Below are 26225 nucleotides of genomic sequence, written 5' to 3'. Positions count from 1 at the left end.
TAAAGCTATTCTTTGTTGTAAATTGATCCACATTTCTTTCTTTTTTTATTCTCTTATACATTAATAAGGATACAGTGTTATGCAGAGGTGTACTTATAACAATTTTATAGACAAATGATACTATTTACAGTCGCGCGGGGGACGCGAAATGTTTTCTTCTTCCTAGGGGGGGCATGACAGAAAATAATTGAGAAGCACTGGCCTACCTGAACGTGCACTGAGGGAAAATCCAAGCATGGGTTCATTTTGTCCATTTGCCCAGAGACTGAATTAGAACTGAATTTTATACCTCCTCCGTGCAACATGTGATGTGTTTTTTATTGTACGCCGCCCCGAGTCCCTTCGAGGAGAGGGAGCGGCTTATAAGTCTAATAAAATAAATAAATAAATAAATAAATAAATAAATAAATAAATAAATAAATAAATAGAAAAAAGTCTTGACCATGCCTCCTCCGCTTGACAGAGCGTGGGTTTTTTAAACGAAGACGCAGCCGGTCCAAGACAATATGAAAGCAAGTCCTGTTGATATGGAAACTGTGATGGTATGTTGTGTTCTCATCCTGGACTGGATTGGTCACAAGGGCAGGGTTGGATTCTCCCGCAGCACACATAGAATGACCATTCAGGTAAGCCAGTCTTTTTTCTGTGTGCTGTTTGGAGAATCCAAGCATGGGATATGCCCAAGCATAGTGTCTCAAGGGCGGGAAATAGACTGGTCCAGGGTCCCAGAGTCTGAATGAACCCTCCGCCAACCGAAGGATGCCTTGGCCAAGGCCAAAATGTCCAGTTTATAATGCCTGACAAAGGGCGATGGGAAAAACCATGTCATCGCCCTGCAAATTTCTTCAACTGAAACTTGTGTCACCCAAGCAGCGGTTGTGGCAGTAGTCCTGGTGGAATGAGCCGTGATATGCCTGGGCAATGGTCTGGCCTGAAGGATTTCATAGGCCTTGGCTATGCAATCCTTCAACCATCGACCCACGGTGGCCGGAGTCATCTTCTGTCCCATGGATGCTGGTTGAAAGGAAATGAACAAGGATTCCATCTTCCTGAAGGAAACTGTTCATACTTGAGAGCCTTCCTTACATCAAGATGGTGCAACTTCCTCTCTAGAGGATGTGTGGACTGTGGACAGGAATCCGGGAGGATAATCTTCTGGGCCCTATGAAATGATGAGCTAACTTTAGGTAGAAAGGAAGGGTCTAACCATAGGACAACTCTATCAGGATGGAGAGGTCCCCACAGACCGCGAGGGTCACTAGCTCCGAGATCCTTCCGGCTGAGGTAATGGCCATGAGGAAGACAACCTTAAGAGTCAGTAGTCAAAGGCTAATGGTGTGTAATGGCTCGAACGGGGTGGAGGTGAGAGCCCGCAGCACGATGGATAGTGGGTTAGTGATGCATCTCGGGTGGCCTGAGGTTCGATGCCCCTTTCAGAAAGCTACGCACCCTTGGATGATGAGCAAGGGTATGGCCATCTCCGCCTGGAAGAACTGTTGATAAAGCAGCCACCTGTCAACGAAGGGTGTTGGGGTCAGGCCCCTGTGCAACCCACTCTGCAGAAAGTCCAAAACCTGTGGAATTGAAGCAGTCATGGGAATGATATGTCCAATGAGGCACCATCTGCAAAAGGCAGTCCAGGTGGCATTGTATACACATGAGGTGGAAGGCCTTCTGGCCACCTGAATCGTTTGGATGACCTTCCTGGAGAAATTGTCACACAAGATAGCTCTTTAAAGTGTCAGACGATCAATTGAAGGCACCAGGGCTACAGATGGAGCAGGGCCCCCTGGCTGAGGGATATTTTTTTTAAGTTTTTTATTTTTTCATTTTCATACAAATAACCACATGTATACTGTTACATAACCAACATTATTTTGTATTATTAAATATTTATGTCAATTTGTCTTACCATCAATCCCCGAGAATGATTATTGGTTCTTCTGCTCTCCATACACCATATTTCTTCTCCCTCTCTCCTCCTCCTCCCTACCTCCTTTCTTCCCTCTGCTGTCCTTCTCTTCTCTACTTGCCCTTCCCCTTCCTCTCTCCTTCTCCTCTCTCCCCTTTCCACTCTTTCTTTCTCTCCTCCTCTCCCCCCCCGCCCTCTTTCCTAATCCTCTCTTCCTCCCTTTACCTCTCTCCTCTCTTCTCATTTCATTTACTTGGTGTATTTCAGCCTCTGAGCGGGCTCCATTTTATAGTGATGCTATTTATAATTTCATTTCAATAAACATCTTTGATTTTAACATATATCTTCCTTTTTTTGAAAGAAAAACAAAAAATATACATATATAGCAATTATATTTTTAACACCCCATCCCCCACTTATTTTTGGGCGAAATGTGGACCTGGTTACAATTCCCAGCTATTCTCATCATAATATTGTATAGTTATACATCATTATACACCCCAAAATTTTAGTTCTATCTTTATAATCTCAATAATTTTCCATTATAAGTATGTTTCATGTTCCCCCTCCATTTTTCCATATCTTAACTTAGCTTACATTTAACTGTCTTTAAATAACAATCCTTGCTGTTCAATGCTCATTACAATTCCATTAGTCTGCTATGTAAAACAACAAGCAATACACACTTCACTTTTGTTCATCTTCTTAAGAATTTTATGTGTCCATATTCCATATATTTTGATCTATATTTAATTATCTTTCCATTATCATATTCAATCAATTAGCAACTCAGTTTAACTATCATGTAAAAGAGTAAATCACATCCCTCTACTTTATATTCTCTACATAACAATTTCTAAATATCTGATTTCTTCCTAGTGTTTCATCCCAAATTTTAAACTGCTTTTTCTTCTACTGGGTATATCTTTTTTCTTCTCCACCCACTGATGCATCTTTTGGCATCTGCTCTGTTTCCCTGTCTTTTCTTCCTCTTTTCTCTTATCACTCCTTTCTTCCTTCTCTTTTTTCTCTATTCCTGCCTCTTCCCTTTTCTTTGTTAGGACATATCCCCCCTTTTCAATTTTCCCTATGCCATTGTCAAACCAGTGAAATCTTTTGTCTGCTTTTTATTTTCCTTCGTTTCTACCATTTCATTACCCTCCCCTCTTCTTCCCTCATTTCCTGCCTCTCCTCAATTTCTAACTTCAAGATTCTTTTTAAACTTAATTTTAATAATTTATGCATATTTTTTTAATAATTTCACATAATTCTTCAAATTCCCACCTTTCCATAATGTCCAGTTCCAAGATTACAATTAGTTATATAGTTAATTATAATTTAAGTTCCAAGTTTTCCACAGTTTCTTCTTATTTCACAATTCTGATCCAATTTATATTCCAATTCAGCTAAAATGGAGAGGAAGAGAAGAGGGAGCCATCATAATCACTTTGCTTTCTTTGTTCTTCCCTCCGGTAAATGGCTCGGTATTGTTTCAATGCGATGATTCCCAACAATACAGCTTGATATTTTTAAATCCAGTTTTAAATCCAGACAAGAGGATTATAAGCGGAGAAAATAGTACTTTTTCTTGATTTTTTTTCCTTGTTACTTTCTACCTCTTATTAATTAGAGTTGCTTAAGACATGTAAATTAGAACAAACTCGAACAAAGCAAGTCCCTTGGTATGTTTTTAACTTTCGTTTCTCCTCTCCTTCTTTCCCTTTATAGAATTCCTAATTGTCAGTTGTCAATTAATCTCTTTTAAAGACACAATCTTTTCAAATCCAAATTCAAAGTTTGTATTTCAATGAGTTAATCAATTCTCTGTTTCCTCATTTCTGTCTCCAAGTTGTTAAAAACAAGCAGTTCTCTTTGGGCTTAATAATTTAAACCACATTTTTTTCCTGTTCTTTCTTTTCTTTCTGCCAAAATCCTAATCTATCCGTCAATATTATTCATACTCACAAGGTTCTTTGCCTTTTCCAGATTCTGATTTATGCCAATTGGTTAATTAGAGCTTCTTACCAGGTTTCACATTCCATTCCTACACTGCTCCTGCTCAAATGCTTAGTCCAGAAACCCCCGACTTGATAGCAGCCATGCTGCCTCCCAAACGCTGATCCAGAGAACTAATCTCTGACCTACGAGGAAACTGTTACATTCCTCTGAGTCTAAAGACATGCATCTCCTTCTTCACTTTCCCCCCAGGAATGTTCCGATCCGAAAATCATTCAGCACCAGTTTTTCAGACAGAATTTACATGAGGCTCTTCAGAGCCCACGGTTTTTTCTGTCTGTCTCGTTGAGATACTTCCGGTCTTTCCCCTGGCTGAAGGATATCTTGTCTGGAATTCTCCAGGGCCTGGAGACTGAGAGGTTGACCAGGTTGGTATACCAGGGGCGTCTGGGCCAGTGGGGAGCGATGAGCAGGACCTTTGTTCTCTCCACAAGCATCTTCCAGATGACCCTCGGGATGAGGGGAAGGGGCAGAAAGGCATACAGCAGCATCTGAGGCCAAGGGCTGCAGAGAACATTGACCCCTTCTGCCCCCAGTACATTAAACTTGACGAAGAACCTTGGGAGATGAGTGTTGGTCAGATGAGCGAACAAATCCACAGTCAGATCTCCGAACCTGTGGGACAACTCCTGGAACAGTTATGGGTAGAGACGCCACTCTGCATGGTCCACCGTGGCTTTGGTCAACCAATCCACCTGCACATTTACTATTCCAGAGATGTGCTCTGCCCTGACGGAGAGGGTGTGTGACTCCACCCAGAGGTCTAGTTGCTCTGCTTCTAGCATGAGGAATCTGGAGTGGATGCCCCCCTGGTGATTGATATGGGCCTTTGTGGCCACATTGTCAGTGAGGATTAGGACATGGCGCCCTGTCACTAGTTCCTGAAAACGCCGAAGGGCTAGATGGGCAGCCAACCAGTTTATCCAATAGCTCCTGTGGGCTCCAGCGTTCTTGAGCCACCTAAGTCTGGGTGGGCACCCCACCCAAAGAGACTGGCATCAGATGTTGCTGTGATGCGGTCTGGTTTCCTGAACAGGCACCATCTTTTGCAGAGCAGGAGATCTCCACCAGAGCAATGATCAGAGTACCTTAGAAGGTACCCAAACTTTGGTGTTGGAGCTGCTGCTGCTGGCCCTCTGGTACGGAAGGAGAAACCATTGCAGGGTCTGTGCGTGCAGTCGTGCCCAGGAAACGATGTCTATGTAGGACATCATTTTCCCCAGGAGTTGGGAAAGGACCGCCAAGGGTACTGATCTCTGTGATTGAAGTTGACTCACCAGTGACCAGATGCTGGAACACCACTCCTGACAGAGGTAGACCTGGGAAGCCTCGGTATTGATCACCGCTCCCAGGTGGAGTAGACTGGTGGACGGCTTCAGGTGGCTCTTTCGCAGGTTCACAGAAAGGCTGTTTGCTGAAGGACCTGTATTGTGGTGTTAAGATCTCGACTTGCCTGAGTCAGGGACAATGATTGGATCAAGATGTCATCGAGGTAACACTGTATCCTGATCACAATGACTTGAGGTAAGATGCGATGGCTGCCAACACCTTCGGGAAGGTCCTGGGGGCCGATGACAGGCCGAATGGCAGGGTCCTGTACTGGTAGTAGTGCCCTGAGAAGTGAAATCTTAGGAATTTTCTGTGAGACAGATGGATGGGTACATGAAGGTAAGCCTCCTTCATGTCCATGGATGTCAACAGGCTTCCTTGACAGATGCAGCCAGGATGGATTGTAGGGACTGCATTTTGAAGCCAAATGGATGTTGAGCTCTTTAAAATCTAGAATGGCTCTCCACCCCCACCCCACCCTGACCTTTTCAGGACCAGGAAGAGGGTTGAATAAAATCCTAGTCCCTCCTGTCCAGATGGAACTGGCTTGATAGCGAGAATGTCGAACAGATGTTGGATCTCGGTGTCTACGAGGCCCTTCTTGACCTGGCATCTGGGGATGGGACATCTGATGAAATGACTCGGGGGGCTGGCAAGAAACTCTAGAGTAAGACTGAGCCTTACTGTCTGCAACACCCAGACGTCTGTGGTGGTCGCTTCCCATTGGCTTGCGAAGTATTTCAAACAACCGCCAATGGATAAGGCTGTCTGAGAGTCACTTGTACCTACAAAAGGGCCGATTACTGGACCCTCGAAATGGCTGCCTGGTCTGAGGTTGCTGCTGTTGTTTTCTACTTCTGTCCCTGAACCTGATCTGTCCTGAGTTCGGTTGCGCCTTTAGGGTAGGATTGATGATACTGGAGTGCATTGAAGCCCAGATCTACCACCCAAAAGGACTGTCGCCGAAAAAAGGGATAGGCCCTACGGTCGGCTCGTTTGTATGTTATGGAAGAACCTTACACTTGTCCCTAGTCTCCACTAGGATGGGGTCTAATGCTTCTCCAAATAGAGCATCACCCTTGAAGGGCGCAGAGGCCAGGCTCCATTTTGGCATGTCCACCTGCCAGTGGCGAAGCCAAGGGAGGCGCCGGGACGTCACATTAGACGAACTTGGCTGCATTAAGAGTTGCGTCACAGGAGAATTCCACGGCTGCTACCAGCTTGTTCATGTCCTGGTGCAGCCGCAGATCCTCAGGTGATAGTCTGGCCTGCAATTGTCTAAGCCAAACCAGGGAAGTGCTATTAAAAAAGGACACAGCTGTAGCCGCTCGAAGCACCCAAGCGGCTACCTGATGTATCTTGCGGAGTGTCATCTCTGCCTTGCGATCTTCTGCATTTAGCCCCTCTGATACATCAGGTGGTACAATGGCAAGTGAAGCCAGGGAGGCTATTGGAGGAACTAGTCAGGATCTGCAGGAGTCCCTCCAGGTCGGGACTGAAGCGGTAAAATTTTCAGTCATTATTGCTAAGGGGAGGGATGGAACCAGGCTGGGTTCCCTGTCTCTGGATGATGTCCAGGAACAGCTTTGGAAATGGTATAACTTCCTGTTCAGGGACTTGTTTTGAAAAGAGGAGTTCCGTCGGATCCAAACCCAACGAAGCCTTAGCTGGAGTTGCAGTACCTCCCATATATCCTTGTGGTTTTGACCTTGTATAAAAGAGACTTAAACAATGTGCACCGGAAGAGTTGAGAGAAGGCGGGTCTGTCAAGCAGCAGCCCCTCCTCCTCCGACAAATCCTGTTCACCTAGTCTTCCTCCGCAAGTGAATCCTCACTGCTGAGGGAAGGAAGTGGCAAAGGAAGATCCTGTATAGGTGCTGAAAAGGCTCTGGCCATGGCTAGATTATTGATCCCTTTGATGTAATTTCGATTCATCCCCCTAGGAGATAGCTGCAGAAATTAATGCACAAATCTCCCGAGGGAGACTCAGAGGTTGGCCTTCCTTAGGGTGGAGCCCTGCCACTATTGGAGTGAAGATAGCCTCTGGCACCGAACGCCTGGTCACTGGGCAGGATCCTAAGCCTACCACTGATAAGCAAGACGGGGGAATGGGCTCATTCCAATGTCCTCTGCTGAAAGGCCCTGCAGAAAGGTAATGTCAGGGGACCAGGTTTGGGTCATCTCTAGAGCAGGAGGAAAGCCAAGCTGTGAATGGGGAGAGAGAGTCTCCAATGCCAATGGTGGTGGGGATCTGTTTGCCTCTGCCCTCCTGGTAGCCTTGAAAAATTGCTTCTCCAATACCCTCTGTCTCCGCTTAGCATCTTTGTCAGTGGCTTCAGATGTGGACTGAACCATGGAGCCGTTGGCCCTAGATCTACTAGAAGTGCACCTCATGGTGGGTCTACTCACTTTGGCACTAGATGCCTCTAAGGGTGGTTGTGGCCTGGGGGAGGTGTCTGCCTCAGTGCTGCTGCCAGAGATAGAGTGATCTGCCATGCTGGAGCCTGCTTGGCTATTTGGGTAAGAAACCCCCTGAAGTAGGTTTGAGAACAAGGGGTAAAGAAACAGGCCTCTGAAGTGTAGAAGGTCCGTGCACTCACTGTGATGGCACTCCTAAGCAAGGCGCAAATGGGCAGGTGCTGCCAGGTGGGCTGCAAGAAGTCCAACAGAACCCCTCCAAGGGCTGAGGCCACAGCAAATATTCCAGCCTGAAACACGATCGTATGACCAGAGTGCTGCAAACCTCCCCCCCCCCCCCCGTCGACAAAGTCCCGGCTTTCTGACCTCACTGCAGCTAAGCAAGCTCCGAAATGGCACAAGAGTGGTGTACCAGCTCTCCTGGCGCCAAAAAATAACTGCCTTTCAAATTATCCAAAATGGTACACAAGCAGTGAACTGGCACTACTGATGCCAGAAAAGGAAAGTGCAATTTCAAATGATTAAAATGGCACGAGAGCAGAGTACCAGCTCTCCTCGTGCCCAAAATTAAGCACTGCGACTTTGAAGTGCCTAAAATGGTGCGAGAGCAGTGTACTGGCTCTACAAGCACTAAAAAGAAAAATCGTGGCTATAGGAGGCTAGTCCGAGTGATCGGGCAGTATCTCCAGTTGCTGAGTTACTTAACCATAAAGAAAAAATATAAAAATATAAAACCCCTTTTTAAAACTCTATCTGGTGTTAGCGGTTCTAGCCGGCGGGCCAGGGAAAACCAGCGCACACACCTGCAGCCAAGGAAAGGATTTGAAAGTCTGAAGCCAAAGGTGCTGAACTGGGAACAAATTAGTATAAAACAATAAAATAATAAAAATTGGAGAATTGTTTAGACTGAGCTGGAGAAAAATTATTTGCATCTCTCTAGGTTGGACTGGGTTAAAAAAAAACTGAGCTCTGTTGAGCAAAGGAGGTGTGGTTAAGACTTTTTTCTAACTCAGTTTCTGGACAAAGTTAACCCATGCTTGGATTCTCCTAGCAACGCACAGGAGAATAACTAAAACCCTTTTGAAATTGTTTACTAGAAGGTGAATTTGAAAGACTTGAAGAAACTTGGTGGGCTAATTTGGATTTGGATTACTAATGCTACTTGATAGAACATTTTATGAGATAAAAGAAGAAAGGTGATAGAAGGGGAAAAAGAAGGGGAAAAAAGATAAATAAGACTTTAAAATTTGGACAATTGGGAAGATGTAAATTGGAAAATTATAAAGACTGTAAATTATCAATTTATAGCTTTTAAGGAATAGAAATTTAGGGGACTTAAAGGAATAATTCTGTGATTGACTAAATTTTATTAATAATTGACTTCTTTTGAGTTTTTAGATACTAGGATACTGTAATATTACAGGTATATTGAGTAATTTGTAATATATTAAACTGGTACAAAATGACCAAACAGGAGACAATAAAGTTCTCTGAAGAAATGTTAGTGATGTTCAAAGTATTTATGAAAATGTGACAAAGAATCATAAGGAGATGATGGGATTGTTCGAAGATAAAAGATGTGAGTGTAAAAGATCCTCAACGGTGAGAGAAGATGAACATAATATTCAGAAAACAGATGAGAAATTTGAAGGAGTGGTGGAGGAAACAAATAAAAATAAGTTACAAGAAGATAAAAACACTGAAGAGATAGTAACAATAAGTACTAAGAATCAAATACCGTAGATAATTCCTTAAGTTTACAATAGAACAGAGGGGAAAAGAGGAAGATTTTCCAAAAATAATGAAAGGGTTATGGATAGGTATCCAAATGCAGAAGGAGACAAGGGGTAAGGCAGAGGGAACTTAAAAACTTAGAACTTAGAAAGAAATATAGGATCCCAACAGAGAAATATTAAAAAGTCCCTAAAAGAATCAATAAATAAAATTCTAAACAGGCTAAGAGATGATGGATAGAGATAAAATAGCTTGTTAATATGATGACTGTATTAAAAATTAATAGAAAAAGTAGAAAGTATAATTTGGGAAAATAGTAGCTCACATATGGATAGATAATATAATTTATTATAACCACAAATATACCAAGGCTAGGAGATGGAAGACTATGATTAGGTATATTTAAATGTATTATTATTATTAACAGTGTATAAAAATATGTTGAAATGTATAGCTTTCAGGGACTATAAATTCAGGGGACTTAAGAGATATAATCCCAGAACAGATCAAACTTTATCAATAATTGGTTTTATTGGTGTTTATAGAAAATTGAGATATTGGAATTATAGTGGAACATTGAGTAATATCTAAAATACTGCATATTAGTGATTCAACAGGGTCAACAAATACATTGTATGAAGAAGTATTATTGATGTTTAAATATATTTACGCAGAATATGACAACTAAATCCTAGAGAAAGAATTATATTGTTTAAAGGCAAATATGTGAAGGTAAAAGAACTCCAACAAATTGGGGGGGGGGGCACAAATTGGGAAAATAATATTATATATATATTGTTACATAAAGAATCTATTAAAATTACAATGAGCATATCAAGGTTAGAAGTTGGAAGACAAAGATTATGTATATTTAATTGTATTATTATTGTTAGCACTGTGTAAAAATATATTGACCCAGTCAATACACTGTCCACAAAATATGTTGGTTGTTAAAGGAAAACTACAAATAAAACATATACAACAAAAAAAGTTGTAGTAATTGTGCTCCCTGAGGTGAGACTCCACCCTTCTACCCTCCTGGAAAAGCGTTAAGACATGCCTTTTAACCAAGAATATGCAATCATTGGGGTAACAGATGAGGTTGGTATTCCCTCCACCTTTTTAACTTGTCCTTGTACGAATTATATTGTTTTTAATCTATAAACCATTCGGAATCATTTCAATAGTGAGATGGGCTATGTATTAGATAGACAGACAGACAAACCGACCGACTGACCGACCTGCATAAAGATTTCATGCTGGTTGTTAATTTGTATTATTTAGTCTTTTACAGATACATTTGAATTGTATTTGTAAGTTTTGTGTTTTTTATTTCGAGGAATAACATTTAAGAAAAGGTTGTTGATTGCTCAACACTGGAAAAAAGATTTTTTACCGACAATCGATCAATGGATTCAGAAAGTGGCGGGGTTAATGGCAAAAATCTCAGCTTTCTTAAAAGGTCAGAAGCAGGAGAATTATATACAGGAATGGGTAAAATGGATTGATTATATACAGAATAAATATCAGAGTAGGAAGTACTATGTAGCCTTTAGGTAAGAATGTTTAGATTGATAGATGAACAGAGTAAATAATATGTGGGATGTTTGGAATTATTACAGCGGTGTATAGCGGAAGTCGGGGGGGTGGGTTTGATAGGGAGGTGGGGGAGGGTTAGGGTGGAGGGTGGGGAAACATATATGTATAATTAATTTAGAAGATGGGATCAATGGGATATTGTTACTTTAAGAGAAATCTATATTATGATTTATATATGCTCAATTAATTTAGAAGATGGGGTTAATGGGCTATTGCTACTTTAAGAGAAACTTGTATTATGATTGTTGGGAGGTGAGGGGGCACAATATCTGAATGAGAAATCTATTTCAAGTCGGGGGGAGGGGAGGGGGTACAGTATTTGTATGTGATCTACATTATATGTCGGGGGGTCCGGGGGGGGTAAAAGGGGGGGAAATCTGTTTGTATAAAACTTTTTCAATTAAAAAAAACATTTAAGAAAATTATTTTAAATATTATTAGGAGGAAAAGCCTTATATTAAGTTCAATGTATTATGCCAAACTATGATCATGACTAAGCCATTTCATTTGTAAAATATGTTAAACAAAAATTTTCCCATTCCTTTTGGTATCAATAATCATTATTTTCTCTGGCAAATAATTTTTCAATTTTCACTGCATTGTGCTTCCAAGTTACTACATGCTAACTGACTCAATGACGTATAGATCTATACAACACTTTTTAATATACTGGAAATTTTTATGAAAAAAACTTTACTTTTAATTTCCAGCCCAAAGAAAAACAATTGAATTCTGCAAGTTGTAATATGATTAGAAGTTAATCTTAAATGATTCTTATTTACTTACCAATTCCATAAAGCATTAACTGAAAGATTCCAGAATGAAGATCTACAAATATGTGTAAGCATTCAGATCGCCCGCAAGGCTCCAGAATAGGAATAACAAGTGTTGGGAGAGCTGTTTCTATAAAAGCTAAAGAATTGAGAATTCATGAGATGAGATGGAATTTTAACTACAGAAATTTCAAGATTAAATACAACTTTGGACCTCTGCAGGCTTCAATCATAAGAAAAAAATCAAAAGAAATCCTTTTTCAATAATACTATTTAAATACAATTAGTCTGTTTAATGAGCATCAATAAAATTGTATTTTCAAGGAATGTCGTTTTGCTACCAACATTTCTTTCACTATTTCTACATATGAAAATTGAATGGAAAATAATGCCTCCATCCATAACTTTAGTCTAAATGGGGGTATTTTAATAAACAAATGGGAAAATACTCCTTAAAATGTTGCCTGTATTTACTTCTCCATATAATTGCAACCATTTGCTATATACTTCTGTCAAAGTTTGGCAAGCTTCTTAAAGCTCATTTTCTCTATTCAATCGGGTCCTGAAAGTCCTCTTCACTTTGTCATCTGAGTCAGATATAGCTGCAAAGGTATACTTTCATGTTCAGAAAAAGTAGTAATTGCATGATACCAAGTAAGAACTGCATGGAAGATGGAGTAAAATGATGAGATTCAGCTTTGCAATTGACTCTTGGTTGGCTTGATAACTGTAAGGCCTATTCTATTGCAGCATAATTTTCCTTCTTTGCTTCTGAAACCTGCTGAATCATTGTTTCAAAATTTTGAGTATTACAATGTACCACTGAGTTGATAGTGATGTCAGATTCAAAGAAATGGCTAACACAATCTCCATCGCCAAAAGTACAACCATGAGTTTTCTTATCAAAGCCAGGAAACTGAATTCTCACCCCACCCCACCCCCATAGGCAAAGTCTTGTAATGATATTCCAGGGGCTAACAGTTCATTATTGCATCATAATGATGACCCCATGTTTCACTGCCCATCCCAATGCTATGAAAAAAAATTCCTCACCTTCATTTTTGTAGTGTAACAAGCAGTGCTGGCAAATATCAACTCTTTAAATTTTCATTTTTGAAATTGACATGTGAGGAACCCATCTTACATAAATATTCTTATGAATGCCAAACTTGACAGCAATTTCCCTTTAAGATCACCAGCTGTGGTTAATCATTTCCCCAATTGTTCTCACATGAAAATTGTTACTGTGTTACAGGTCATCCACTTTAGTCTTGATCACATAAGCCAGCTCTTACTGGATCAGCATCTTTACATTTTTGGCCCAGCAATGCACAATATACATTTCAATATAAACATCACCATAAGCAACATGAATTCCACAGTGAATTTCAACTGCAGCAAGTCCTTTGACAATTAGAAATTCAATCTGGTGTGCTGCTTAAAGTATTTCCATGAAACAAGTTTTCATTGCAGGCTACTATTTCATAATCAGTAACACAATCTTCTTCCACAGCAAATTCCCCTCAATTGAAGTGAAATATAAGATAATAAAGAACACATTAGCTTCTAGTGCATTAATGCTGCCATTTGGTTACTTATAATATTTGGCATTACTTTTCATTCAATCCTTCTGGAACATTTTTGTTCATTAACTCCTAGATTAAATGATTAAAACAGCTTAAATCTATATATTAAAGGACCATAAATGAATATTAGTGACCCAAACTATCTTCAGAGAACTAGGTGCAGGAGGGAGCATAGAAACTCAGCTTGTTGTATGAAACAAGTAAGTACAAACCCTGATTCCAATAATAGTTTTTAATCAAAATACTTCATTTTAAAGAAAACAATCATTGCATATTTTATAATAAAGAATTGCAAATAAATAAAGAATTCTATCTTTTCCTCTATAATCCATCCCAAACCACCTCCCAAAAGGTTAGCAAATTTGCCTAAATGGAAAAAATGTGGATGTATGAGCCTGAAGGGATCCCCCAAAATCAGGTTTAGGTAATTTTTAGTACAATTTCATTTATGCCCCTCTTGAATAAGCACATTAAAATAAATATAACAATTGTTTAAAAGATTTTAAACCCTGAAAATGTGTGTTATAGCAATAGCACTTAGACTTACACACTGCTTTACAGCCCTCTCTAAGCAGTTTAGAGTCAGCATATTGCCCTCAACAATGCCCTCAACAATTTGGGTCCTCATTTTACCCACCTCAGAAGGATCGAAGGCTGAGTCAACCTTGAACCTGGTGAGATTTGAACTGCCAAATTGCAGACAGTCGCCAGTCAGCAGTCAGCAGAAGTAGTCTGCAGTACTGCACTCTAACCACTGTGCCATCGTGGCTTATTAGCTGATAAAAATTTGGAAAGTATTCAAAACCAATTCAAAAGGATATAAGAAATAACCTCTAATGTAAAAATACTGAATAATATTCATATCATTTCACTTTCCTCACAAAAAAAATACATTTTGTTAAAATATCAAAATCCCAATTTTAAAAAATATTTAATTACTTCTCCGTGTCATATTCAAGGCAACGAGTGCCCAAAAAAAAGCTTTCAATTCAGTATAATTAATGTTTTTAATTATTTTAATTTAAATAATTAAATAATTAAAATTATTATTGCAATTACTGTATTATCACACGAGGCAGAGGCAAATTGGCAGAGTAATTTCATTTACTTCAGAATCAAGTCTTTTATCTTGAAGTAAGATAAGAAAGGTTTATGGAGATACTGCCACGTACAATTGTCACTGGTGTTGTAGCTCTTAAGAATGGCCTTCAATTCCTGGAGTTTCTGATGTGCTCTTGCATGGACACTGTCTATTAGAAGCTTCTCTACTGATAAATGGTCTATCTACAAAAATCAAAGTGAAATTAGTTATTAAAAAGCAAAACTTTCTGAAGAGTTTGCAGTTATAAAGGGATATTGTGCAGCTGTTCAAGCATTGGTATTATGATTTAGTTTCATCTAAATTAAGTAGCAGGTCCATTGTAAATATCTTCTAAAATCTGAGTTTAAATGAAGCAAGTTTTTTTCAATATAAGAATTATTGATACAATGCAGGTAATGGAACAAGACCATGTCAGAACTCTTTTTATATATTTTATGTAAATTTTTATATTTCATGCTAATAATAAATTTTACAATATATAAATCTTTCCAGCCCTGCCAAACCATTTTGCAAAATAATTTCACATTTCTAAGCTGCCACCATTTAAAAGCCTTTAAAGGGGGTGGGGGTGTTGTAACATCTTTTTTGTATTTCAATATTTACTTTTCTTTATATTCCAATATTTTAACAATAAACATATTGGTTAAAAAAGAGTCTTTTTAAATTGAGACAACTTAAACTACTGAAGCTTACCTTCATAGCTCTCTCAATTAGTTTGGAATCACATGCTGGAAGGGGAGGTTCATGAAAAATTTGCAAAGGCTTTGATACGTCATTCTCATCAATCTTAATAGTAACTTTATGAAGAGATGCTGTTCCGGTTTTTCTCCCAACAATTTGTTGGCTAATAAAGAAATACTATGTTAAATAAAAATCTATTTTTAGAACATTCAGATAAATTGGTAACAATATTATTACCATATTAAACAAGAATGTAACCGTTTTCTGTATAAAGTTAAAGACCTCTTTCAAACTTTTCTAACAGGCACACAATCACAATCTTAATAATTCTTTGTTGTTTGAAATTCTTAACAATTGTGCGTAATATATCATTTTCAACTTTGCTGTTCACTTTTCCTCATTGCTTTCCAATAATAGTCCCACTGTGAGAGTATGTAAGACACATTTAACCACCTCAGGGATCAGTATCACAAAAGCATTGATTAAAAGAATGGTTTGAGTCAAATAAGTTATAAAAGTCATTTGAAGAACTATGGCTGGGATGGCGAACCTATGGCAAGCGTGCCACAGGTGGGACGTGGAGCCATTTGTCAGGGCATGCAAGGCGTTTTTTTGCCCTCCTCAGGCTCCAGACGCTTTGTAGGAGCCTGGGGAGGGCAAAAACAGCCTCCCCCGCCCCACCGGAGGCCCTCCGGAGGCTTCAGGAGCTTCCCTGAAGCCTCTGGACTCCAAAAAAGCAGACTACGGGCAAACTGGAAGTTCGGGAATGGACTTCCAGTTTGCTCGTAGGGCCGGTTTTAGTCCTCCAGAGCCTTCAGGGGCCTTCCAGAGGCTTCCCTAAAGGCTCTGGAGGGCAAAAAACGACCCTACGAGCAAACCGGAAGTCACTTCCGCTTTGTCCATAGGGCTGTTCCGGGGGAGCGACGGAGGCTGTTTTTGCCCTCCCCAGACTCCTATAAAGCCTCTGGAACCTGGGGAGGGTGAAAAAAGCATGCAAAAAATGGGGGGAGCGTTAGCCATGTGCGCATGTGCGCTGGGGTCGCGCATTACATTATGGGTGTGGCACACCCACACACAACCCCCCTGCGCTCCCCCCGTTTTTGGCACGCGAGCCAAAAAAGGTTCGCCATCACTGATCTATGGCTATGTATTGCGGTTTATTACTGTTTAGGTTTGAGACCTAAAATGTGTTTCCAAAAGCAATAATACTGTACTGTGAAATCTTACCTATGAAACACATCTTGTAACAATCCTTGCAGCTAAACTGAAAGTTGTAGATTCTAAAATACCCCCATTAATATAACAATATATTATTTTCAGGTCAGGATATTTGCTCTCATTTTGTTAACTATTTGTCCTCATTCCAGAAATCAATTGTATATAACTTATTTAAGAAACAGTGCACTTCCTTTGAAATCCATATAACCTAAATTACATACTGTATATCAAATTATTCAATATATGTTTCCAACAATATAATATTGTTACATAGAAAGATATAAATTGCTTAACAAATAATAATTATAAGTAGAAGGAACATTGGTCCTAACTGAATGCTCTTCTCAGCGTGGCGCAGGACGGTCGAGAAGTGGGTTGTTCAATCCTTATTTGCTCAAGAGATTGAGTCAGAGTTGAAGCCACACCTCCAGCTCCCCCCTGCTTGCTTCCAATTCTGATGAAGTGCAGCTCCAACTAGGGAAACAAAAGCCCTGCCCCGCAGCATACCAGCCCCAAGGAACACAGACCTAATCGAATAGGGCGGGATCTGGACCGTCCTGCGCCACATTGAGAAAAACATTCAGGTAGGACCAAGGTTCCTTCTCCAGCTAATGACGCAGGATGGTCCAGAAGTGGGACATACCAAAGTGGCAGTCCCCAGGGCAGGAACTCACTGGTCCGTAGTTCCCGAGGGAGCATGCACGCTCTGAAGCACACTTCATCCGAAGGATGCCTCGGCGGATGCAAACGCTTCCAACTGATAGTGTATAATGAAGGGCAATGGGGATGACCATGTAGCCACCCTGCAAATATCCCCAATCGGTGACTGAGTGTTCCACGCAGCCGTGGTGGCTGCGCTCCTAGTCGAATGCGCAGTGATCCCCTATGGCACAGACCAATCCCGTGCCTCATAAGTCCGAGCAATACAAGCCTGTAGCCAATGCCCAATGGTGGAAGGGGACACCCTAGATCCTGCAGAAGGCTGAAACGAGACAAACAATGCCTGTGTCTTCCTGGTGGCTGCTGTCCACTTGATGTAAATATGGAGAGCCCTCCGCATGTCTAACTTGTGCCATGACTTCTCCCTACTACAGTGCTTCTCAATTATTTTCTGTCATGCCCCCCCTAGGAAGAAGAAAACATTTCGCGCCCCCCCCCCGCGCGACTGTAAATAATATAATTTGTCTATAAAATTGTTATAAGTACACCTCTGCATAACATAGCACACCGGTCTTTCCTCGTCTCCCACCGTAGTCACATGCTTTCTTTCCTCTTTCCCTCTTACTTGTCTATCCTTCCTTCCACCCTCCCTTCCTCCTTCCCTTCCAGTTCCCTCCTTCCTCTTTCCCCCTGCCTGCCTGCCTTCTTTCCTCTTTCCCTATCCTCCTATCCTTCCTTTCTCCCTCCCTCCTTCCCTGCCTCCCTTCCAGTTCCATTCTTCCCTCCTTCCTTCTGCCTCCTGCCTGCCTGCTTGCCTTCTTTCCTCTTTCCCTCCAGCGTGTCTGCTTTTCTTTCCTTCCTTGCACCTCCCTCCCTTCTGCCTGCCTGCCTTCTTTCCTCTTTCCCTATCCTCCTATCCTTCCTTTCTCCCTCCCTCCTTCCCTGCCTCCCTTCCAGTTCCATTCTTCCCTCCTTCCTTCTGCCTCCTTCCTGCCTGCTTGCCTTCTTTCCTCTTTCCTTCTTGCTTGTCTATCCTTACTCCCTCCTCCCTTTCTTCCCTCCCTCCCTGCCAGCAGCTCCTCCAGCATCCCAGCTGGAAGCAGCAGCACAACAGTCGCCGTTACCAGGGGCGAAGGGGTGGCGGTGGCAAGATCAGGAGACCGCCGCCCCTTTGTCCCTTCCCCAACAGCGGCTGTTGCAGACGGAATGCTGGTGGTGGAGCTGCTGGCGGGGAGGCGAGCTACCTGCATAAAGACGCCGCCGAGGGCATGGCAGAATATATCCCGGCTTGAAGTGGCAGCGCTGGGGACTGCTCAGAGACTCATCAGAGCCGCGGGCTGGAGCTGTGCAAAAAGTCTGCTTGGGCTGGGGGGGGGAAGGGAGGGAAGCCTGGGACAGCCATGCTTCCCTCCCTCCCACCCCCGCCCAAGCAGGCTTCTTGCACAGCTCCAGCCCGCGGCTCCAATGAAAATCCACAGTCCGAAGTGCTGCCACTTCCAGGCGGGATATATTATGCCTCGCCCACGCCGCCGCCGCCGCCGCTGTTGCACCCAGATGGAAAGGGAGCCTTTGCGCCCCCACTATTTGAGAACCGCTGCCCTACTATGAGTGGGATTGGGACAAAAGTTCAGAAGGACCATCTTCTGAGCTCTATGGAAATAAGAATTAACCTTGGGAATGAAGGTAGGATCACGTCTCAGCACGACCGTGTTGGGACGGAACGGACAGAGGTCCTCCCGCACCGACAGAGCACCCAGCTCAGAAATCCTCCTTGCAGACATGATGGCGACCAGGAAGGCCACCTTCAAAGTAAGGAACTGCAAGGAGACGGTCCTCAGCAGTTCAAAGAGGGGATCTACGAGAGCCAAGAGGACCATGGAGAGATCCCAGGATGGGAACCTGTGAACCACTGGGGGCTGAAGGTTAGCCTCCCCGATAAACCTTTTCACCACCAGATGACAGCCCAGGCTCTCCTGACCATCCAGCACCAGTGGCAGTGTCTATGACTGCTCCTAGATGTTATAACCTGGTAGAAGGCCTCAGGTGGTTCTTTTGGAAGTTAAAGAGAACCCATACCTCTGCAGGGTCTCCACCGTCAGGCCAAGATTCTGAAGGCGACTCCACCTGGAGGAGGATATCATCTAGGTAGCATTGTAGCCGGATAGGGACAGTCCTGAGATGAGCCGCTAGAGCCGCCAGGACCTTCGTAAAGGTCCTGGGGGCCGAGGCCAGCCCAAAGGGAAGAGTCCTGTGCCAGCGTAGGAAAACCTAAGGATCTTTCTGTGTTGGGGAAAAATTAGGATATGCAGATAGGCCTCTGTCAAATCAATGGAGGCCAAAAAATTGCCTTCCCTGACACCCTCCAGAATGGAGCAAAGGGATGCCATCTTAAACCGTTTATACACTAGGTAGCAGTTCAATCGCTCTCCATCCCCCTGAAGACTTTGGAACCACCAAGAGGTTTGAATAGAACCCCCTGCCCCTGTCTTCCGGTGGAACCAACTCAACAGCCTGGATCTCCACCAGGTGATCAATTGCTTGATGCATAAGCTCTTTCTTAGCCTCACACTTGGAGGACGTGAATGTTCGAAAGAAATTCGGGGGGATGGAAAGGAATTCCAGCAGCAGCCCAAATCTGACAGTATTTAGGACCCAGAGATCTGATGTAGTACTCTCCCACCGGTTGGCAAACAACACCAACCGGCCACCAATGGGGCCTCCGAGGCCCGCTCACTTATTCCTGCGGAAAGGCGTCCACCCCTCCCTGAAAGGGCCGCTTATTCTGGGGCTGAAATCGGGACCTATCCCTGTATGAAGACCTATCCTGCCCTTTGTCCTGACGCGGCTAAACCCCTAGGCTGATAGTGATAATCAGTATCAGAACCCCTATAGGGTGCCCTATGTGTGTAAGGTGTAAACCGATGTTCCTGTTTCTTAGTCGTGGCAGGCAAAACCTTATGTTTATTCTTATGTTCAATAAGAATCGGATCCAGAACTTCACCAAACAGATTCTTCCCTGTATACGGGCCGCCGCTAGCTTCCACTTCGCCTTAGTGTCCACCTGCCAATTCTGGAGCCACACCATCTTTCTAGCTGAAATAGAGGAGGAAAAAGCCCTGGAGGCAAACCTACCGGCGTTCAAGGTCACATCAGCCGAAAACTGGGTCACAGCGATGACCTTGCTGATGTCCTACAGCAATCTCACATCGTGTGCAGGTACATGCTCCTGCATCTGTTCAAGCCACTTCAAAGTGGCACGGTTGAAAAAGGATGCACAAGAGGCAGCCTTAATCACCCATGTTGCCGCCAGGAAGGTCTTACGCAATGCCAGTTCAGTCCTCTTATCTTCCGCCTTTAAGTTGTCCACCACATCGCTCGCTACCATGGATGCTGGACATGCCAAGGCAGCCGCAGGAGCATTCACCACTGGGACCTGCAGTGCTTGGGAGAAATCAGGCTCCATATTATAGAAACGCCTATCATTCCCACCCGGGGTGGGAAAAGTACCTGACTTGGCCCACTGTTTCTGAATGATATCCAGAAAAAACTTTGGCACAGGAATCTCTTCCTTCCTTGCCGCAGGCTCCACAAAGAAACCTCGTTTCCTCGGGGCCTTTTTTGACATCGAAACCTCGACCGCAGTCTCCCTCTCCTTCTGTTTGTCAGCCTCCGTCTCAATGGCTGCAGTACTCCTGGCCTTGAATAGCAAGGAATGAAACAAACTAGGAGGAAACAAACCTGCAAACGCAGGGACATCGGATGCCAAACCTTCGTCATCAGAGAGCTCTGTCTCCTTCTGCTCCTCATCCTCCTGGACCGAAACCTCGCTCAACAAAGGGGACACATCTCTCTGCGCCCTGTTCGAGCGAGCGACCGGTTCCTGGACGCACCTGCACCTGGCCTCCATCAGCTCCACATCCGCCTGGTCTGAGGGACGCCCTTGAAGGGCTATGCCATATACTATGGCTTGATGAATACGAGATTGTATGTTATCAGGTAAATCTTCAAATTCACCAAAAGCATGGCTGGCGCCAGGTCTGGGTACCAGTTTCGGTCTCTGTACTGGTCTTGAAACAGGCTCTAAGCATGCAAAAGGATGACACTCGCTGTCCTCCACCTCCGAAAGATAGGGCGAAATAGAACTCGCTCTTGGGAGACTCAGAGAGCCTGGGGGAAGAAGGGGAGGAGGAGAGCGGTGTCGCCCTCAAGGAAGGAGGGGACCTCAAGAGGTGCAAGGAGGCCTTATCTCCACCATCATGCCTGGGCTTCTCCGGTCCCCCATCCCTTTTACCTCCCTGCTTGGTGGCAGCTTGCTTCACTAACATAGGAGGATCAGTTGGGGAAGCTTTCCTTTTCCTGGAGCTCTTTGTGGGAGGAGACACCATCTCAGAAGTACCTTCACCGGGGGAATCAGCCATCACAGCACTTCCCACCAACATGCACTCACTGAGGCTGAATCCCTTTAAGAATCAAGGCCCTGCAGCTGCCCACCGAACTTGCGACTGCACACGCAGGAGCCGTCAGTAACAATGAGCCTCGTGGGCAAGGAATGAAGAAACAAAATGGCCACCGCCCTCATGACTCACCAGAGGGCCATCCAAAAATGGCCACCGCCTCGTGGCCACCAACAAAATGGCCACCTTGCCACACACAACATGGCCGCCGCCACAAGGACCTTACCAATATGGCTGCCATTCAAAGAACCCTTCCAAAATGGCCACCCCCCAGGGCCCCATACTCACGTGGAAGATAGTTTTCAGCCAATGACCGACCCGGCTAGCAGATGTTCCCGAGAACACTTGGCAAGGCCATGCAGTGCCGCTTCCCCAGCTTGCGGCAATAACGCCTCCGGCTCTCCGAATTCGCATGCTGCAACGTGAAAGTGCCGACGCTCTTCCCGACGTGTCCCCGCACCTGTAGCACTGCTGCCCACCTGCGTCTGATAGCCAGCGGCAATCGCAGGGGCCTGCCTCATACCACAAACAATCCGCCGCCACAACAGCGGAACCAACAAAGCCGCCACGAGCACCCTGATAGCCAGCGCAGCCAGCGGCACTCCTCCGATGTCTCCAACAAGCCCCCTGGCCCCTTCGCAACACAATGCAACTCAAAAGGTGGAAAACACAACTTGTGATCCAAGTTAGCCACCCAGCTAAAGCAGGCGACACCAAAAATACAAGAAAATTCAAAGAAAAGGAACAAAACTAACAATTAAAAACAATAAAGCAAAAACCAACTCATGAGCAAACAAAAAATACCTCTCTTCTTGGGCAAGACTGAGTCGGAATTAGAAGAAAGCAGGGGGGAGCTGGAGGCGTGGCTTCAACTCTGACTCAGTCTCTTGGGCACATAAGGATTGAACAACCCACTTCTGGACCGTCCTGAGCCATTAGCTGGAGAATTGTGTTTGTATTGATTGTAAGAATATCTACAGATAATAGTGATTTTATTTACTTCCAGACAGAGAGGGACAGGCATTTGCCTGTATGGTAGCGTTCCACTTGTACAAGGTCACCCCAGCGTTCTCGGATCAGCATTAGAGTCTGTGAATGTAAAACTTCCAACTGCAAGGATAGGCAGAAGGAATCTAAAATGGCCTGGTTAAGTAAATATTTTGAACTTCTTTAGAAAGAACAACATCAAAGTTAAAATGCATAAATAAAATGCATTGTTACAAATTTGGTAAGAAATTCAGTCTTACGTAGTAGCTAAAATTTGCTATCCCTTCTAAATCATAATACTATTCTTGATCAACAAAATAGAAAGTTGTTATTAAGAAGAATGTTATGGCATATTAAAAATCTATATAGAGTGAATATGCTTTATAACAACTGGTTTAAAATATTTCAAGAATCCCAAATACAACTAAAATTCTGTGAAATAAACATCCTTTTTAGATTATCTTGATTTTTGCATGTCTTTGCCCATGTGGAATCCTGAATATGTATGGAATCCAAGGAAATGAATAACTACAAAGTTGTACTTCTTTCATTAATTTCACAGAAATATATTTTCTTTTTACTGAACCATAATTCTATGGTATGCATGTCCTTATCTTTCATATAAAGACATTGTACATAGATTAAAATACCTGGATTGCTCTTTTTTGCATTTAATTTTACTACCTGTTCTTAACCAACAGTTTTTCACTACAATATAGTAGACAAATCTTTCCATTTTACAGTTTTTAATTGCATTCCCATTTTATGAATGATAAAATACAAATATTTAAAATCCCTTTTGGGCTGAATGGATATTTTGTTTTAATGGGCACCTTTTTTCTTTGTTATAATGTTAAATTGTGTGTTTAAAATATATTTTTCCACTAAAAGTATTCTAGGATCCATATCAATTGGGAACAAGTCTCTTGAAAGGATACGTAGGCAGTTGTACATATCCTGCAGAGGTTTCTCATCAGCAAACAGGCGGGACTGGACCAATTGATGGATGAAATTGATCTGCATACTATGAACCAAGGCACGGCCATCTATCATTAAAATAAAATAAAAAGGTTAAAAGATGACTTTATACTACTTAAAGTGTTGGTTTAAGTGCTATATTTTACAGGAACATAAAACATTAGTTTTTGAAAAGTGGCTACCAATATAGCACATATTTCAAGAAAACCAAGAGTGAACTTTCAGAGACAGAAGCATTTGAGATTATTGTGGAATCATCAAAATTTATTTTGATTGAAAGATTAATGAAGTGTACCTCTTGGGGACAAATGTTCAGAAATAAGCTTTCAATCAGATAATGAATGTTGGCATTACCTCCAGTTTCTTTATCCTCAACTAGAATTTCCAGTTTGAGAAGGCGCCATGGGACATCAGGATCATCTCCCATCACAGTTAAGGTAGCCTCAAATTCACCCTCCACACGAAACTTTACACGACCATTAGCTAAAAACAGAATTCAATAAAATAAATAACAAAACAAGATACAAATTTTAAAAAGAAAAGCAGATTAAAAAGACCCAAGAATAGTTTTCTCTAAATTGAGAAGGGTCAACAGAAAAGGCTGCTACAAAGAAAGATTGGGGAAGAGGTATAGATGATTGCCGACATCATACTATAGACTGAGGACAATGTAATTCTTTCATAATGCCTAAATAGATCTTCTTTTCTAGTCTTCTTTCTTTACCTAACTTCTATCTAATTTGTTCCCTTGTGATTACCTTACCACTGTAGATATCACTTCCCTTTAACTCAGTTCCAACTTGTTTTGAAATTAAAAGGAAAGCTAACCAAAACACAGATCCTAATAATTAGAGTGGAATAATGTTGTTCTCTAAGATTATAGTCACTACTGAAGACACATATTCACATCAACTACTTGGTCAAATTAGACCAAATTTGGATCCAAAAGTCTGCAGAGCCAGTAAACAGATTCTGCTAGATGCATATATTGCTACTTTTACAAGGCCACAAAGACCATTCATCCTCAACCATTATTTATTATATCCAATTTGTCTATTTTTTCTTTTCATAAAGCTCATCAGCTAGCAATCAATCAATTTAGGAACTTAAGTCAGAAAGAAACAAATTATTTTTTGACAAAATTTTGAAGACAGATATCAATAAAGGTTCCCATATCCTTTAGTCATGCTTCATTCTCCGGAATCTTTGGATGTTTCAGATATTAAGTCCTGTGTAGTCATAAATAAGTAATTTCAGTTCTTACCTACTGTAAGATTAGCCAGCTGTGGTGGAAGATCTGTGGTTACTAGTCGGTGGCGGAGAATCTGATTTAACTGATGCAACGTTGTTTGTTTCTCAATTTTTGTTATTGGATCTGGAGGAATTATTTTATCCTGTTGTGGATAAGTGAATTTTAAAATCATACCAATTTAACTTACTCTACATTTCAGTAGGAAACATATAGAATAAAACTTCAAGGACCAACCTTGCCATTCATATTATAGGCTACTATTAGTCATGAGACTAGTACTAGGCTTAGCTAAAATATTTACAATAATTTCATGCAATTTTGAAATGAACAAGAGAAATTTAGTGAACTGTTATTAGAACCAGTAAATACGGAAATTAGGATATACTGAGCCTGAGAGATTACAGAACTGCAAACCCAACTAAACTGATACAAAGTAAATCATATCATAAAACTGAATCATTTAATTAGAAATTAACTAATCACAGTCAACATAATTGACAACTAAATAATGATAGAATGATTATTTAATAGAATACTAATATGCTCAAAGCAATAATCGTATTCAAGTGCTTTCATAATTAAAAATGAAACTACTTTAAACTATTCATCCACAATAACCAGAGCATATTGTTCAATCTAGCCCAATACAAAGTTTTGGAGAAATTTATAAACTACTATTTTATTTATATGTTAAACAATTTGTATGGTTGCCCAACATACTTACCGTAAGTCTGGCCAGCTTACAACATTAAAATAGTTTTTAAAAATTAAAAACTACCTTATTTTTAATTTGGCCTAATAACAATATTGTTATATTAGCAAGGTGTCTTAAGATCAATGAGAAATATTTGGCATATATTTTTCAATTTGTGTACTAGAATGTAACTAAAACTATATCAAAAAGGCCACATTCAAAAATGACACAAAGCTATGAAGAAAACTACATTTACAATAATGTGGAAAGGGCATTTAAAGCCATTTAAAATTGCAGAGTAATTTACCCGTATACATGTTGGCAATCGTGGATATGACCCAGTTGTCAGCACATCGATAGCATATGGGATAGCAAAGTTTGGCAGACGGGCATGAACCAAAGCATCTCGGGCTAGTGAGGCTAACCGATCAGCAGTGTCCACAAACAGAATAGCTTGTTGATCTAAAAAGCTTGATATCATCTATATATATAGACAAGAGGGGGTGGGGTGGGAGAGAGAGAAATCGTTCTCTAATTATTTATTGTTAACTTATCTCTAAAGTTCCTATGAAGCACAACTACTTAGAAGTCATCTATTACAAAAGCCAAGATTTATGGTGAAAGAAATATTGGCGTCATTAAATGACAATATATTACAATTAAGGTTAATCTTATACATTATATTTCTTAAGTAAATACACAAATCATATTAAGAAAGTGCAGTAGTTGGATGCACAGGATCATGCATTTGCGAGGCAATTTGGGAATTAATTATTGAAGGACCATGGAAAAAGGAGAAATAACAACCTATTAAATAAATATCTGTATAGTT

The 26225-nt window shown here is 41.7% G+C and overlaps 1 protein-coding gene across 3 annotated transcripts in view; it reads right to left on the bottom strand.

Moving 5' to 3' along the window:
* Positions 1-26225, bottom strand: part of MED14 (mediator complex subunit 14) — a 106397-nt gene that overhangs the window by 67176 nt on the left and 12996 nt on the right. For all 3 annotated transcript variants that reach the window (XM_081951692.1, XM_081951694.1, XM_081951693.1), the window contains exons 4-11: positions 25701-25874; positions 24712-24841; positions 23802-23930; positions 23408-23515; positions 22483-22615; positions 15163-15313; positions 14540-14651; positions 11795-11920 (exon numbers count right to left, since the gene is read on the bottom strand). In XM_081951692.1, the coding sequence (XP_081807818.1) occupies positions 11795-11920; positions 14540-14651; positions 15163-15313; positions 22483-22615; positions 23408-23515; positions 23802-23930; positions 24712-24841; positions 25701-25874 (1063 nt within the window). The remainder of the gene's footprint in view (positions 1-11794; positions 11921-14539; positions 14652-15162; positions 15314-22482; positions 22616-23407; positions 23516-23801; positions 23931-24711; positions 24842-25700; positions 25875-26225) is intronic.

The sequence above is a fragment of the Natrix helvetica genome (assembly GCF_964273705.1).
Source record: "Natrix helvetica genome assembly, chromosome: 4".
Taxonomy (NCBI): domain Eukaryota; kingdom Metazoa; phylum Chordata; class Lepidosauria; order Squamata; family Natricidae; genus Natrix; species Natrix helvetica.
Note: the sequence above shows the minus strand (reverse complement) of the source record. Positions and strands in the feature narration are given on the sequence as shown.